Below are 18001 nucleotides of genomic sequence, written 5' to 3' on the forward strand. Positions count from 1 at the left end.
ATTGCTGATGTAACTTGGACTGTTTGGGGATTAATGGATGTCAAATACGCACCATAAACCAGCATCATAATCAGTCTCAGGGGCTGTATGTCAAGGAGATTAGAAGAGAGAGGGCCTCTGCACTTTTATATTCATTACCATTACTGTCTTCATTATTTTTAATTATTTTTAGTCTCAGCTCAAGGATTGTTATTTCCTACCGTTAGTAGCAAAAACCTGTTACGCTTTAACATCTTGGCTCCTGCTCTGGATTAGTCACATGGAACCTGTATTTTACCTCTCCCATATGGCAGTGTCACTTAGGAATAACACAGGTGAAACTAACAGAATAGATTCTCTACACTAACAGAGAAAAATCAAGTGGAGATGAAGGGCAAACGGTGAAGAGCAAAATCTTTTCATGGGCTGCCCTGTGCCCTGGCAAGCTGTAGCAGGAGTCTGCTGTACTTTGCTTTGGCTTCCAACAATGCCCAGGGCCACAAAGAAACACAGAGGTATGAGGAAAATCATATCCACAGTAGCTGGGACCACAGCCTTAGCAACAGCACGGGCCGATCTACGCTGTCTGCAGGCTCCTGGAGGCAGAAGTCACTGCAAACAGCCAAATCTGCAAGTTACAGGACTGACGTACAGCGCAGGCCCAGTGAAGATTCACCAAGGTAAAAACCTGAGTGAAACGGTAATTATGATCAGATGCTCTAATTTATTTAAATATAGTTCCCTTCATAAAATATACAAGTTTATATGTATAACTTTACAAACAAAAAAGATACTTCTGATCGGTTTCCTAAAAGAGATACATTATTCCTATTAAATTATACAAGTATCTCTACTAACTAGAAAAGCATAACTACGTATGAAAATTTCCTGAGCATACACCAAAAACTGATTAATACTCGATTAAAGTTAGACTTTAAACAAAGTATTATCCTTACTCCACACTGTCAGCAGCACAAAGGCATTCAGGGCTCCTTCAGAATTGACTGCGTAGCAAGTATAATTGCCAGCATCCTGAAGGAAAACGGGTGTTATCTGGAGCCCTCCTGATTCAAGAAGAATGAACCGAGGAATCTGCACTGAGCCGCTGGCTAAGATCTGGTTCCCTGAAACAGAGAAGGAAAAAACCAGCATGACTGTTGTCACTTAGACGGCAAGGATTAAGCACAACAATCCCTCTGCTCACCGAACCAAAGAAATCAAGAAATACGTGCTAAATGGATCTACAGTATCTCCACAATAAGAATGGGCAAGAAAACAGCTTTTCCACAACAGCATGAAGCTGGTTACCTCTCTTCCATGAGATGGCAGGTTTTGGAGCCCCTGAAACTTCACACGTTAGCACTGCAGTCATCCCCTCGGTAACAGTAGTATCCACTGGAGGCTGTAGAAATGCTGGTTTAATGTCTAGAATCAAAAATTTTAAAAATTCAATGGATCAGCTATCAGAAAGATCTCCGACCTATTATCATGGACCGTTTTACATCCACTTTTATAGAGCTGATCATGGAGAAGGACATGACAATAACACATGAAAACCTTTCAGCAGTGACTAACCTTTCATTATTCATCTCCTAGGAATTATCTAACTCAGTTTATTACCCACATGGAAAATAGAAATCTATCAGTGCTTGCACATGTACAAGTAAGATAGCTTACAGATAAAGAAGGATAAAGTACTAAATGAGTGTTTGGGGGAAAGTTGAGAAATCTAGATAAACAAAACTATTTTCTTTCATCTTCGTAACCCAGAGTTCTTTAAGATGAAATGCAACTTGAGAAAGGCATTAACTTTCAAACTTAAATGTCAGCCAAAAAAATTCAGAATCTGATTCCCATCCAAGACATTTTCCAAATTTCATCCTCTCTTATCCGCCCCCCCAGGTGCATTTTATTACATTTTTTGCTGCAGTTTCCTACATGCATATTGAACTGGGGCTGTTCTATTTTCTAAGCTCAACAGGTATTCTGGTCAGTACTTGTAAACTGCCCCAGGGTTAAGTATCAGCTTCCTGAAGATGAAACATCATGGCCAAAATCATCTATGCTCTCATGGAGTTAAAGTATTATGGGTATACCCGTTTATAATTGTTTTTAAAAAGAGAATATTAGTACTTGGAATTTTTCCACAGATAAGAGTACTTGATTAGCCAAACCATTTAATCAGACTTTTTGGCCAAAAAAGATATTTAACTTGGATTTTCTTTGTTTTCCTAACAAAATGTTGACAAAATGCAAATAAAATGATAGCATGCAGAACTATGAAGCAGCAACACAAATTCAGAAGAGAATTACATTAGAATAGAACTAAACTATTTAAGTATAAAGGATAGAGAAAAATATTTCACAATTAACTTTTCTTTTTTTGCACTATATTTCTCCTTTTGTAGAATGAAGTAAGAGAGCTCATCCCAACCCACTAGTGCCACAGAAATATTTTCTACAGGCTTCAGTACACTCTGTTCAGGCCACACAGGGAATTTTGGGTATGTGACAGCTAGAACACCTACACTTTATGAAAATCAAAGTTGTGTGAACGTGAATGGAACGCTATAAGCATAGAGCAGTGGAGAAATCTAACTGATTTGGGTCCCTGTCATTTTATATGATAGCAGAAATGACAGCACAACTCGTGACTCTCTGTTGTAGCTCCTTACTCACTAGTTACATCCAGGCAGGTGTACGTCTGCATCTCCCCAGCTTTATTACTTGCAAAACACTGGTAGATCCCAGAGTCCTCAGGCTGCAGCCCGTGAATCCGCAGCCCACCGCTCAGCAGTACTTTGTAGCGAGGGTTCTGCAGCTTGCTCAGAGGAACTGAGTCCTTATACCAGACCAGGGTGGGAACGGGGACGCCTATATCACAACAGAATTTCATCGTTAGTCTATGCACAATGCATTTTGTGTAGTCGAAATACATGGCATTATTATGGTTATATCACTGGTATCCCATCCTTCCACACCAATTATTTATATTTCTACAAGCTGCTTTTGATAAATGGATGCTGCAACTTGCATTATCAATGGCAATAATATACTGTAGAACACGTGGGAATAAAACCAGCAGTGAAAGGGGAAACGTTGAGGAAACATGTTATCAAATTACTTTGTTCACCCAATCATATTTCATGCTACCACAAAATAAGATTTAGAGCAATTTTATATTGAAAGCTAGAATCATGTTACTTAAGCAGCAGCAACGTGGTAATACTGCAAGTCTATAAGACTGTTCCGCCCCAAATACGATTCTTCTCTGCTACTGTAGCTAAGATGTCAAAATAAAAAGAAAATGGCAAGTTACACGTAAAAAAATGAAGTGCTCACACGAACATATCCGAGTCCTAATTTGGCGGTTCACTTTAGCTGATGTGCAAATACCATGTTGTAAACAATGAGATAGCTTTAAATTATTATTTCTATTTCTCAAGCTTAATTTGTTTTTGAAAAATGCAGATATTAACAGAAACAAAACTATTACATCTATTCTGAACACAACTTATTGTCCCATTTATTCCTGTTTTTTTTCATGTGCATGTTCTACAAACACTGACACAGTTATTTCAGTTCTGCTGCAGTCACATCCCAGTTAGCTAGGATAAAGTAACTGTACATTTAGCATTTACAATTAGTGTAGGATTCCCATTTCTTGGAGAGTCATTAGGGACGCAGAACAGTCACATATAGGTATTCCTATCTCACTCCCCCTATCAGACACTGTTTTGTCTTTACAGTCTGGAAATCCCTAACTCTTCCTGATCAAATGTTGGCGGCTCTGTGCAGGGGTCTGAAGTGAAGTAGGTACTTTGTTCTGCGATTGGATGACCACAGGATCAGAAGGGTTTCAAGCTCATCAAAATACAGTATTTGCATAATTGGTAGCTATTTTTAACACATATCACTTAAAACCTTGGTGCTTCACATTCCCTTGTAATAAGGTGAGAACAGCAGTCACCTGTATCATACTGAAACTGTGAAGTTTTATTCATCGGTGAGTGAAATTTGCCCAAATAGGGTGGAGCACTGTATCACGGAAGCATTAAGAATGGGATGCAAGCAATGAACTGACCATGTGCAGACAATGAATTTCACTGTAATGTCGGCAATGCCTTAAGGTCCTTAGAGGCAAAGCACTACAGGACGATCCATATTATCACCATTATTATTTTAAAAGTCCCAGAATTAAATACTACTATATTATATGCATCTGTATCTCCTTTCAATTTACTTGTTCTCTGTACACAGACAAAAGCTGTATTAACTCCTAGAAAGACTGTACAAACAATATAAGGAATGATTGAAAAACAACACTCAATTCCTGCTGTTATTTTTATAAACATGCGTCATTTACTACAATCACCTCTGAAGCTTTTGTTCTGTTGATAAAGTAAAACGTACTCCTAATCTAGGAGGTAATCATCTCAGGAAGAAACTCACTATGTAGAGCGCGTTGTCTGACAGAGAATAGACGTAGTGCGGTAGCTTGCAATACACATAATTTAAATTTCATACAACAGCCCATGTACAGAATTAGTGTAAATTTCAGTGTTCACAATTCTCGGTGAGAGCGTTATTCATCTCTTGAAAATCCTCCTGGGCAAATACAAATTATCACCGAGTAATGAAGAAACAGATGATCAAAATGGGATAGTTCTCTGGATGCAGAGGAGCCTGGAAATGATGTCAAGTTTAAATAATCGCAATTCCATTTTCCCACACATCAGGCTTGGTAGGCACCTTGGAAATAATGAAATCCTGCATTCAGTACTTCAGACCTTTAACACTGGTGTCATTCCATAAATCCCATTCTACTAACAGCATTAGCAAACCTCCTAATCCTATAATCACTGTGAGATGCACCTTCCTATCACCAGTGCAGCTGACAAACTGAGTATTACCATCTCTATTTTTCTACATTTTGGTTACAGATATCTTCCTCTGCTCAAAGTTATGAGTCCGAATAACAGGATCTTATCAAAGCATGCTGGAGCCTGTCAGCAGCATTCATTTGGGCTTTCGTGATCATCCTAGAGAGATTTGTCTTCAAAGTTGTACAAATTTTCTATTTTCATTTTGCTACCTCTTTAGCTATAAATATAATTAAATCTAGTCTCTTCTCTTTTACCCCTCTTCTAGTCCCCCTTTCCCTTAGGAATTTTCCTTCTCTTTCTCTCTAAAGCCTTCTGGTGAAAAAATGAAAAGAAGAAAATACTTTAAAGACCTGTTGCACTACACCTTCTCTAACTTCCCAGCATGTATACAGTGCTTTTCATTTTTCAAAGAGAGGCTGACAAACTAATCTAGTGTTACAGAGGAGACTGGAAGCCGGGAAACTGAGACTTTGCTTCTGGCTCTGCCATTTTCTCCGTAACCTTGGGCAAGTAATTTATGCAGTCTGAGGCTCAGTTTCCCCGTCTGTGAAACAGATGCTTGACTCTTTGCCAATTTTAACTTATTTAAGAAGCTGGATAAAAGACTCTAAATACTCACAGTGTCATTTTTGTTATTTTTTTATTGCCTTCACTAGCTCCCAGTGGGCTACTGGGGAGTCCCAAAAGCATCCTTCTTTGTACTTGTCTAAACAGGTAGAACTAAAGTCCAATTAACTGTGCTCCCTAGACACCACCACTGCCTGCAGCTCTGAACTTTCTATAAGCAAATAAGAAAAGCATTTAAAGGAAACCCAATGAAAATGCAGGCAGCATCAGCGAGTGCTGAAAGATATACAACACAGCATGGTTACAGTGCAGTCTGATACACTGAAACTCCATTATAGGCAAGTAAAAAGCTAGTCTGTGCAAGCTGCAATTTTATTTACAGTTAATCTCTGCTTATATTGTGAAATTAATCTCTCTCTCACACATTCAAAGCGCACAAAGCCTGAGCAAATGGGCTGTGTGCACAAAGCGCCATGGGGCTGGGAGAAATGCAATCCGCCTTCCTATTTGCAGCGAAGGTGCAGGGCAGCCTCGCGTTCCCCTAGAGCTATTACTCTAGCTCCTAGCTTGGAGTAGGGGGGCGGCAACCTTCACTTATCCTTTTCTGAGTGCAGATTTGTGTAGTAATGGATTGAAAGGCCCCTATACTTAGGTACTGTATGGAGCTAGTACCTGCCCCTTACAAGCCTGTGATGTAGACAGTTAGTAAAATTATCTATGTGAAGACGAGTTTCCATGCTCCCATTCATCAACAAATTAGAGGTGCACTGAAAGAGTTCAGCAGAAATAAATTATTTGGCTCTAGTAAGGACTCCCATATCTCAAATAAAACCTCATCTACTGAGAATGATTATTACTGCCCTATTAATCCCCTTGGGAGCTAAATTGCTCAAAAGACAAGTCAGAACAGAAGGCAGAGTTAGAAATCACCCTCTTATCTCCCTGACCTCTCAAGGATTTTTTTTTTTTTAAATAAATGAAAAACATCTTAGACAGCAGACAGCTTTCCCACAGTGATGGTGAAACAATCCAGAGACTGATCACAGTTATGTACAACTGAAACATTTTTGGAAAAAACTGAGAATGCTTTTTTAATTCAATTTCCCTAATGATACAATATTTGGTTTTAATTCTGCTACTTGACAAATCTTCTCCAATAGAAGATGCCAGCATGTTTGACATACACATGCTGAAACATAAAGATGGTAGTACATGGCCAGAATAAATGCCTATCTATTCATATACCGTTCCTTTGAAATTGGCTTGTCTTGGATGCTCAGGCACAAAATGAAAGAACAAAATAAGGACGGAATGCTATTTCCACTTCTTCAGCTCCAGTAATCTGTGCTTTAGCTACTTTCTGAGCCACGCGTTGCACACACACAACTGTGTTTAACAGTCCTTACTAGGTTTTTCTTCCACAAATATATTTAATTTTGTTTTTCTAAACTATTTGTATTTCTGATCTTAACTACTGCCTGTAACAATGACCTCCACAGTTTACATGTTTTTTGAAAAAATATCTTGTTTTTTATACATCTACTACCTGGAAATGTAACTGAGTGCCTCCTCTACGCTTGCAGTAAAAAAGAGAGAATCACCTTTTTCTAATCACCTTTCCATATGGTAACCACCATTCACTGATCGCTTTCCTGAAGAGTTCCAGTCTATTTAATTTTCCATTATTCAGGAACCACCTAGACCTCTAGTTATACTATTCCTACTTTTCTGCACCACTTCTAGTTTTTCTATACCTCTTTCTCCAACGGAGCAATTAGAACTGTGTAAAGTCTTTGAGATGGGGGTGCCCCGTGGTTTCACACGGTGCTGCAGTGATATTCTCTGATTTTTTCTATTCCTTTCTTCCCAGTACTTAACATTTTGAATCATAGGTTGGCACTGAGCTGATCTTTCCAGAAGACATAGCTTTTCTGAATTAGCAATAGCTAATTTCATCTCTGTCATTAATTCCACCTGCAAGTTTACTGCCCAGTCACTTTGAATCATTAGAACCTTCTGCGACTCATCTCCAGTCAATTTTAATTTTGATTACCTTGAATATTTTCATATAATCAGCAAATGTTTTCATCTGACTGTCCACCTCCTTTTCCAGGGCATTTATGCATATGGTGACTAGCACAGGTTCCAGTTCCTGGGGAGCACCATTGACAGCAGGTCTCTGCTTTGAGAACTGAGCATTTGTTCTCTTTAAAAAGTCATTAATTCACAAGGAGACCTGGTCTCTTATAATTTGATCACTTAGTTACTCGAAGAGCCTTTGGTAAGAGACCTCAAAGGCTTTTGAAATTCCATATCCACAGGAGCACCCTTACACACGTGCTTGCTTACTGCACTGACAGATTTGTAAAGTGTTGACTCTTTCCTACATGGAAAGCACAAAAAATGCTTAAATCGTAATGGAAACAATATAATCATGCAATAAAGAGTATTTTATGTGGCCCTGATCCGAAGAAAGAATGCAGCCAAATAAACTGTCAGTGTTGCAGAGTGTTTGTTTTGGGTTGTTTTGCTTGTTGTTGTTTTTTTTTTTTTTTACAAGACTGCGTACTTTTTACCTAAGGATTTCAAAGCATTTATATGCATACTGCCTATTAACCTCAGCATCTGGAAAACTGAGGCACCAAAAGGCTAAGTAGATTGCCAAAGTGACATGAAAATCCATTGAGAGAGTCAAAACTTAATATCCAACTTTATTAACTTTTAATTATCTGCTTTAATCACAAGACTACGATGCTTCCTATTTTTCAGAGCGCTAAAATAGGATGTGCTTCTATTTCTATGGAATTAATCTTAAAAAGCATTTTATTTTAGGTGGAATTATAAACATTTGAAGGCATTTATGTTATTAAAACACCTTCCAATTAAAAACTGCCTGAAACAGTCCTTCTGCAGCAATCTAACTACACTTAAATATTACAGCTACTGACATTCTACTCAGTGTAAAAGCTCCACAATTTTTACAAGGAAGCTGAAACAAGGAAGTTTCAGCTACTGAATTCACTGACTGTTTGTATTGCAAATGATGGGTTCCAAAACCATACCTCTACCTCAGCCCATTTACCGCCTCAAGACACTGATTCTTGTCAAGCAACGAGAACTACGAAGTCAAGCTCACGGAAGGAAAGGAGCAGGCGGTGTCCTGCCCAACAGACAAACATGAACGTGCCTGCCTTACACCCATCAAAACTAAACTAAAGTAAAAGGACTGTCCATTTTCCCAAAGGCAGAGGACATCCTTCTGGCAGAAGGAAATTCTACCTTATAATCACCAGACCAGTGATAGTTAGTAATTATATACAGGCCTCAGATCATTAGAAGTTGATATAAGATGCTTTCACCAGTACAGACTATGCACCTCTCTCTCATGCAAGCTTCGGTTCTTCTGCACACTCACCCATAGCTTGGCACAAGATGTCCACGTCTTTCCCCACTTCAGCCAAAATCCGACTCTCAGGCTCAGCAGTAAAATATGGTGGTTCTTTAAGACCAGGGAAAACAAACAAAAGTAAACAAAAAACAGAGCAATATAAAAAATGGATGTTGATTCAAAGAATTTCATATAATCTCTCCACAAGCATTGCATTTAATACAGTGTATTACCAACAGAGTAGTTTGTCTCCTTTTGGGAGCTCTTTTTTTTTTTTTCAGTAGTAAAAGCATCATAAAAAAGTCAACAATTATTTGCTGTGATGAATATGAATTTCAAAGAGAGGCAAGTCAACGTCAGGTGAGATTTAGGGTTTTGCACAGCAAATTAATACTCAGAGCAGGGGACTACTTTTCACTTTATAGGTTTGAATCATGGAATGTTTTAATTCTCAGTTCAGAAGAGCCTTCCCGAGAGGTTTATAAAGGTTTATATTTACAACATAGGATTTTATAGGATAGTTTGCTTCAGTATCTAAACTAAACACCACCTCATGAAGGCATGAAGGCATGAAGCATGTCAAATAAAGTGCCATAACTTGTCAGAGAGCCTATATCAGAGGATAAGTGCAACATAATTAAAAAAATTCTCCTCAACAGTTTTATTTCTTGAAAGCAAACAGATTTAATGCTTTAATTGAAGTTACAGTAATAACCACAAAAACCCACACTTTATCATTAGGACTAAAGAAAAGATATTGGACGTTTAATTAAACAAAGACAAGATTCCAGAAACTGTAGAGCATGCTGTCATGTAACTCTTTCTTCTATGCAGCATAAGATTGAAGAGCATCATGTCAAAATCCCACAGGCATTAAGGTTGCAGTCATTATCACGGTAACTAACAACTGTCATAGTCTGTTCAATGCAATTATCATTTGAGTACTGTTTTTAGAAGCATTTCATTTGATTATAACTACAGTTCTATTGTAGTCTAGGCAAACTGACTGTGAAGTTTTAAAAAATACAGACAAGGCAATATAAATGGCTTGTAAGAACAAGTCGCTTGTATTTTCATCTTAAGGAATTCAAGTAGATTGGAAAAAAATGTAGCAAGCTCAAGCAAGATCCAAGGTCATCTAAGATGATCTTTTCTCAAAGCTCTTCACCAATCATACGTGAAAACCACACGTGTTGTTTGTATTATTGATAGGACATAACTTATTTTCACAAGTGAAAATAAAATCACATCAATTTATCCTGCAAATATCCTGTTATTTCTCCTGCTATGACCTGTAGTATAGCAAGCGTTGCTATCAGCATTTCACAGAGTGATTATACGACGTGCCAGCAAGTACACAGCGGTAACCACCAGGACTACGACTCCGAACGCACTCACAGCATGCCTTCCCGCTAACTACAATAAAATACTTGCTTGAGTGCACAGAACTGGGATCCCTTTTGGGCTTGGATGGATATTACAATTCTGTATTCATTCCAAATAAAGTCAATCAATACTAGTCTTCAAAATCTTGTGCAGAGGAGAAGGTAAGGTTGCAAAATAGCCTGGAATATGCTTTTACCCAGCAAAACCATTAAACCAAGCTACATGATTTATTATATTCTAATAATATACATGTGTTAACATTATTGATCCTCACTGCCTAAATATAAAGCTATTAATAAACATACATAATAAGAGGTGATTTATTGCACATGATCTCATGCATTAATCTAAACAACAAATTGAAAAGCTGAACATTTAATTGAAAGTCACTGATGGAACACAGTGTTTGACATGTTTGATCATCTAAGTTGCTGAGCCCTCTGCAATCCATCTGAGTCCGTGTCTGGGTATCGTACACTTTTCCTTTTTGTGCCCCCTCCAAGCCACATCTGATGCTTTCCTTGAGCTCCAGTTCCCAGAATTTTATTTTTCTGGTTTCCAAATTTTTAGCCTAGTGTCCTTACTTATCTATCTGTCCACCTGGCTGACCTCTCTTAAAATAAATTTTGAACCTCTTGTTCTATTTCAGTGTATTTGATTGTGAGGGGTAAGGTGGCCAAAGCAGCATAGAAGCAAGTGAGCACCCAGGCACATATCCCTACACCCAGGCCTTCTAACTTTGCGCTTCTAGCTATGGATGTCTTTTCTGTCAGTGAGGCTCCTGCATATTTTCCTCTTTTTAGGGGATTACTGAATGTACCCCTTTTACCCTCCCCTTTCTATGGCACTCTAACCTCAACAGGCCAACTTTTAAACCTGGCAACCTTCAGCTGCCAGCTCTCAAACTTTCTCCTGGATCAGCAACATATTCACACATCAGCGATAAATTTGCAGATTTATCTTCAACATGGGCCCGCAGTCCAGCTGCAGAGCAGTTAAGGTGACCTCAAAGATGCTAGTGGCTCCATGACCACTACTTATGAACTACTGTTCATAGCTGCTGCAGATACACTTGGCATATTTATTTAGCCTGCTTTCCCCCTCTTCAGCCTGTGCTCCTTCTTTTAAATACCATACAGGTTGTTCTGCTACCCTGGAAGAAACTGATTATAAAAAGAGATGTTTAGGTGAGCTGGCTATCAAGCAGTGAATTACTGGAGAAGAAACTTGAAGTCACTGATAACTGTTGCCTCGCAAATGGGACTGTTATAAAAGGACGATTCACACCAGCTTTTCTGAAAGAAGCAGGAAGACACTGCAGCAGATAAGACAGAGCAGTAGATAAAGGTCTTGGGTCTAAAGGATACAGGCCAACTCAGAGAGGCTATGCAGGGCGATACCTTCCACGCCAACGGCGCTGCTTTTCCACATGCCTGTCTCTTACACAAGCAACACCAATAGGTCCTTTGCAGGCTCCATTTTACCTGCCCACTGCACTGAGTAGTGAGGGTCTACAGCTTCAACAGAACTGAGACTGCTGAAGAGATTAAACAGAAAGGGCTCCAGTTACAGATCCTAGAAAACTGAAAGCTAGGCTCCCCACGTCTAAGAAGTCAGGCATATGATCGGTATACGAGGGGTGTGCCTCAAGGCCTAGAGACCTGTTGCAAGGGCAAAATTCATGGGACCTGCCTTTGGGCGTTGTATAACGCTTGCTGGATATCTGTCAGGAAGAGGCCACAGAAAACAGCAATATTCACAGGGGTCAGATAGCATTCTAAAGGGGCACTCTGGCTTTGTATATACGGCTATACTGCATATTTGTAAAGCTTGGTTTTGATCACACAGTGTGAATGTGAACATTTATTGTTGTAGGCAATAATCATGTGTTGAAATTTAATATGTGTGGTGAAATTACAATGTCTTCCAAACTATCTAACATGCCAGACACAAGCCCCCGGACACAGCTATTTCAAGGAATGACAGTTCCCTCTTGGTATCAGGTCAAACATTTGATTTAAATTATAGAATCACAACGGTTAGAGGAGGAAGAGACCTATTATATCAAGTTCACCCTGCTGGCAATGCACTGTGCTGTGCAACGAGAGGGGTCATGTCTCATATTAGACTGAAAGAAATAGATACTATATTGTTCAGCTATCGTATTGGTGTTTGCCTGATCTTAACTAAAAGGTCAAGAACAAGCAAAGGGGAAAAAGAATATCTGAATATAAATGCATGCTTTTTATAGCTGTTGAGGGTTTGGGGGTGGGGGATGTTGCACTACAGACATCATTGCAAAAACAGCCTCTCTGCAAAGCCCTTGGGAGCCTGCAAAATTTGACACCGTTCTAACTTCTCCCACACAGAGTTACATGGTCACTGATTTTAACATTCAAAAGACAGCAGTCAGCATCCATTACATACCCTTCAAGCTGCATTGGAGATGTGTGACTGAATCCTAGATACCTACGTGAAAGTCAGACAGAACAGAGAAAGCCTCAGGGACTCCTCCAAAGCTGAAATTCCTGTATCACTCAGAAATTCAGGCCTGCATATTTAAGAGGAAAACTGAGCCCTAAACACGGAAGCCTTTCTCTGACATCAGCATAAACTAAGTTATTTGGTGAATACCCTGTAAAGAAGGTGGAACGGAAAACATGAGAGCCCCTTATAGGTACAAAGTCTAACTCCGGACAGAAAATCAGAGTGTGTTGGGAGAGTATACGTTGTGCACCCAGATATAACAGATTCCTTGAAGCAGGGCTTTTCTTTGCATGAGTATCAGGTTAAAACAGAAACAGATGAAAAGCTACCCTCAGTCTCTTGTTTTGAGCTTTGCATGCTCTGAGTCATGGGAAAAATCCTTTTGTCCTGGGAACAGCTGCTTTCAAAAATAGATCCCGTTATCGCCTCTGGGAACCTATGTGGTAAGTATGACAAACCGCCCTACTGCGACCTGCACTCTAAAATCCTAGAGCCCAGGGCACACAGCTTCTGTCTGCAGAACCGAAAGAAGGGGAAACTTCCAGTGCATGTCATGGGCCAAACTGGACTACCCGGAAGTCCTATTACTTCACTGGGAGATTGTCCAGGCTGGGTCCTGTGTGCATTCGGGTGCAAGGGGACACTGATATGTCAGTCTCAAGAACTTCTGTGGCTCACCAAACCAAAAGTAGTAATGATATAATGAAAGCAAAAAAGATTATTAAAGGGCTGGTCTATGAATTTCAGATAATAGTTGAACAGCTTTCAAACTCATTTCTTCCACATAACTTTCTTTTCAACAGACTACCTCATTTTTCTGCTTTGAGCCTCTGCATGCATATTTAGACAAGTCAAAAGACATTTTATATATAAAACAGCTTTCTTGAAAATGCTCACTCTTTTCTTATGCACAATACATAAACACAATCATCGCAGAAAATTTCCTTCTTCTGCTTTCAAGACATAGCGTGTATGGTTTCTGAATATCTGAACTGAAACTGTGAGGACTACTATATTCAGAGAGCTGAGGGCAAAGAACTAAGGTGGCTAGCAACAGCTTAAGACAATTTCTGTTTTTATCAGCAATATAAACACTTAATGGAAATTCATGAACAATGGCAATGCACAAAGAAGGCCCTTCTGCATCTCCACACTTGCTTCCGGCGAAGTGGAGTGAAGGGGGAATAGCCCTATAGATCATCTCAGCTTCTAGCCAGGTTGGTCCTCCAAACTAATGCTATTTATGTTTCTGATGTGTTCATGAATCCCATGACCCCATGAAGCTGTATCCTTTGTATTTTATGAGAATCAGAACAAAGAGATAGACCTACAACATTCACCTAATCTCCTGTTTTCAGAAAGAAATATATCCAGCTGGGACGTAAAAGTTCTCTCTAGGAAACACTGAGATGAGAATAATACATCTATTAATGCTGATCAGCGCTTCCAGGCACAAAACAGCACCAAAAAAGAAAGGAAATCCTCTACTGTGATTCTACATGATTCCATCCTACTCCTTTGGATATGCCAACAGGGCTTTAACATTCAGTTCTGTATAACATCCAGTCATAAAAAGCCATTCTTATTGTTTTTCTTTTTTCCTCATTTTGTTCAGATTTTACTTTCTGACTGCACCTGCTTTAAAGAGCGCTATAGTTTTCATGGTTTCACTCCTTATTCCCTTGTGTGCCTACAATTCATAATTTCCCATAGAACAATCACTTTAAAAATGACTACTGCAATTTGTTGCTACAGGAACTTGCAAAATTGGAGCAGAAGAATTTAAGATTAGCTCCGTTTGCAAATTGGTGTGCTCATGAGACGATTCTCTAAATTATTTAATCTTCCACCAGTTAGCGGTAAAACAAATGCACTCTTACCTAATCTGCAACAAATCTTCCCCAAACTGTTACTCTGCCAACTGAGGAACATGCTACCCTTTAAAAATTTAAAACAATTGCAGCTAATAAAACGAGAGTTTGGAACCCCCTCGGTTTATCTTTGCTGGAATAATATAAAGATGTTAGAAAGCTCTTTGCCACATTCAGAAGGAAACTGTACCGCAACAAAAGACTAGAGCACTTTCTTCTTGCTCATGCAGTACTACTCCGTTAGATGTTCAGATTTTTCAAGTGTTAGGGTGATCTTCATTTACAAACAGGAGAGGTACTGTCAGAAATATTCAGAAATAATTTCTGAAATACTACTGTAGGTCACAAATAGGAATGTAAGCTGGGTATGCACACCTTTGTACTAAGCTCCATCGCCTTCTACTAGAACTCTTGTCACCTTCTGAGCACACGCTCAAGTTGTGTGACTTAGCTGGGAAAAGCAAGGACTGACGTATTTGTAAAAAAAAAATGGCTCTTATTAATTCAACATTTGTGATATCTTTGATCATCCATCTTTTTATCACTACCTTTGTTCTACCTGATAATAGCAAAATAATTTTTCTATCAACCCACAAAAGCTCTCATTGCTGTACTATGGAATGTCTTATTTGGTTTATCACAAGCATTTTGAAAACAAACTTGTTCCATTAACACAACTTCCTTTACCTGTTAGTCAAGACCCCTTTCTAAGCCCATGCTATATTATCCTCCCAAAGAAGCACAGCTCATTATCAGACACACTATCAACATGCACACACTACAAATATCACATACACGCAAATGGACAAGCATACTTGAGTCTCTGTAAATGCCACTCCAGTCGGTTAGGAGAAATATATCACAAAAATCCTTAGAAAATCCGTAGAATTATTTCATCAGAAGAAGGAGTAAATGTGGTTTGAATCTTTACTGTGCTTTCTTCCAGAACCTGTCCCTTTGCTAATTAAACAACAGCCTGATTCATCCCAGAATTCTACGTATGAATAAAAGTCATGAATTAACTACTAATCCTTTGATTCAGCTTCCTCTTTAAAATGAGAGATCCATCCTCCAGCTCAAGAAACTCATAAATAAAGAAACGTATCAGCCTTCGATGACACATTCAGTAAACACCTGCACCTGAAGTGTCTTGTTCCATCAGCACAAAATAAAAGTAATTGGTAACCAATTTGTTTCTGCTTTCTTTCATCTGCTTGTTCAAATCCACAGGCCTTTTCATAACTTCATTCCCTGACAGCCTCTGAAAACTGCACAAGAAATAAATAAAATATCTAAAAATAAGAGTAGATAAGCTACTAAAGAAAGGCAACTTTGCTATTTTAGTATGATCCCCCTATGACTGTTTCTCATTTTTATTGTAACTATATTTAAGAATCTTTTTACATTAACCAAGAGGCTGCTTTAAGTATTGCACTAGGCTAGACTTGACAGCCCAAAGCAGCAAAATTAAGCTAGTTACAATAAAATCTTATGAGTGAGGATGAGTTTAAATCAAAGCCATAAATAAGTGAAATCTGCCTCTGCTCCTTAAAGGGAAGGGCAGCTGTGCAGTAACAATTCTAAGAAACAGAGTACGAAGAAAAAGACTGCAACCAAGCTAATAAATGTAATAGAGACATAGCGGTACAAATGAACCTGGAACTGAGCTTTGTACAAAGAAGAGCTGTTTTCTTATTTAACATGACTGCTTTAAATCGCTTTAATAGAATAGAAGCCATACAGTAGAGTCTTAAAAACTGTATTTTTCAGAAGGCTAAAGGAATGTAGACAATTGTGTGCTGAATTCTCTCTGCAATGTACTCCGGAAATTCATGTATATGAATTCTGATCAATATGAAGAGCTTGCATCATTGCCAGAGCAATAATCTGTCCAGGACACCTACACGGTTACCACTGTGACTGTTACCTAAGACCTAAACTCATATAATCAGTGCTGGCTTATCATTCTAAAACTCCACTTTTATACTAAAATTCCTCATAAGCTTTAGATTGAGTCCAGTGTGCTCATTTGCATGATTATATCAGGCTATGCACACTAACTACCATGTTCAAACTACAACCTCCCTACTACTGCAAAATTCTAGCATAACAGCGATGGCAGAAACAGGCCAGTCCCTCCCTGAAAAAGGGCTGAAATGTATTCATGCCTCTTTAAAAATATTAAGTCCAAAGCTTCCCTTGTGGTCAGAGGTCCAGGACGTAGCACTGATGCTAATCTTACTTCCTTCTCCCTTTTGTTGCTTCAGTAATGACATCTGCCTGCCTGTGCGCTCAGGAAAGTCCTTGGCCCCCCGACCGGCTCTTGCAAAAGACAACGCACAGAAGTGCTCTTAAAAGGCTTCACTTGGAATTGTAGGCACTTGACACATTAAAACTAGATGCAAGCAAGCTGCGAGTTAATCAGGATTTAAAGTAGCTAGAAGGGAAGATGTGGAAACTGCCCAGTAAGGATTTTACTACTATATTTCCCCAACTTTTCATTAAATTCATAGTTTCACAGGGGATTCAGAATCATATCAGTGTTTTAAAAAAATCTATTTGATAGATTTATATTCATAGAGAAGAACAGCTGAATTAATCTGCAAGATAACCCCCTTTCACCTCTTTTGTTCCATTCAACGATGAAAGGTTCAAATCTAAGGTGGATAAAATATTAAAATATCATTTTTTTTTCCTACTGTACCTCAGTCAAGAGCCTGTTTTACTAAAAAACACACTGCCTTGAGAATTACCCATTATAGAAAGGAAGGCTTTCGCTCCTGCTGGTTCCTCGGTGCTGTCTCTCAATTTTGCTTCACAGAAGTACATCCCAACGTCAGCAGAGGTTGGGTTGGTGATAGTGAGACGTCTCCCAAAACTGCTAATTCCGCTGGTTATTTTTATTCCATTTCTCTTCCAAGACATGCTTAGTCTCTCAACAGGTCTTCCAAGTTTAAAAAAACAAAACAAAACAAAACAGAGCCACAGCAATAAAAGAATATCCATTACAGAATAAACTTACCCGCAGTTATATAAATATTATAAAACTCCTCTAACTCTTTCTCTGTCCTAGATATTGGACATTTAGAAGTTAATCAAGATGTAAGTTCTACATATCAAGACCAGAGACTACGCAAACGGCATTATGCAAGCACAGCTAATTGATACAGCAATAGAACTTAAGGACTAATAATTTGATTTTTCCAAGCAAAAGGATATAATGAGTAAATACTGCTATGGGAATCAGCTGCATAGGAAGTGCTTTCATTATAGCTCAATTACCAAAACAATATTAACTGTATCAAGAAAATCTCTGCCCTGAGGGGAAAGTAAATCTATTGGACTTCTTATCATCCCAGGACCTCTGCTATTCACTTCCCCTAGAATTCAATGCTGTTCCTACTAGGCGGAAACTTAGCCCCATGTGCAATAGGAAT

At 38.8% G+C, this 18001-nt stretch overlaps 1 protein-coding gene across 5 annotated transcripts in view; it reads right to left on the reverse strand.

The window, feature by feature from the left end:
* Window positions 1-18001, reverse strand: part of SDK1 (sidekick cell adhesion molecule 1) — a 430635-nt gene that overhangs the window by 140750 nt on the left and 271884 nt on the right. For all 5 annotated transcript variants that reach the window (XM_068908486.1, XM_068908485.1, XM_068908487.1 and 2 more), the window contains 5 exons: window positions 17318-17508; window positions 8848-8931; window positions 2659-2853; window positions 1288-1404; window positions 936-1103 (listed from right to left, as the gene is read on the reverse strand). In XM_068908486.1, the coding sequence (XP_068764587.1) occupies window positions 936-1103; window positions 1288-1404; window positions 2659-2853; window positions 8848-8931; window positions 17318-17508 (755 nt within the window). The remainder of the gene's footprint in view (window positions 1-935; window positions 1104-1287; window positions 1405-2658; window positions 2854-8847; window positions 8932-17317; window positions 17509-18001) is intronic.

Source organism: Struthio camelus, chromosome 15 (assembly GCF_040807025.1).
Source record: "Struthio camelus isolate bStrCam1 chromosome 15, bStrCam1.hap1, whole genome shotgun sequence".
NCBI classification, from domain to species: Eukaryota; Metazoa; Chordata; class Aves; order Struthioniformes; family Struthionidae; genus Struthio; species Struthio camelus.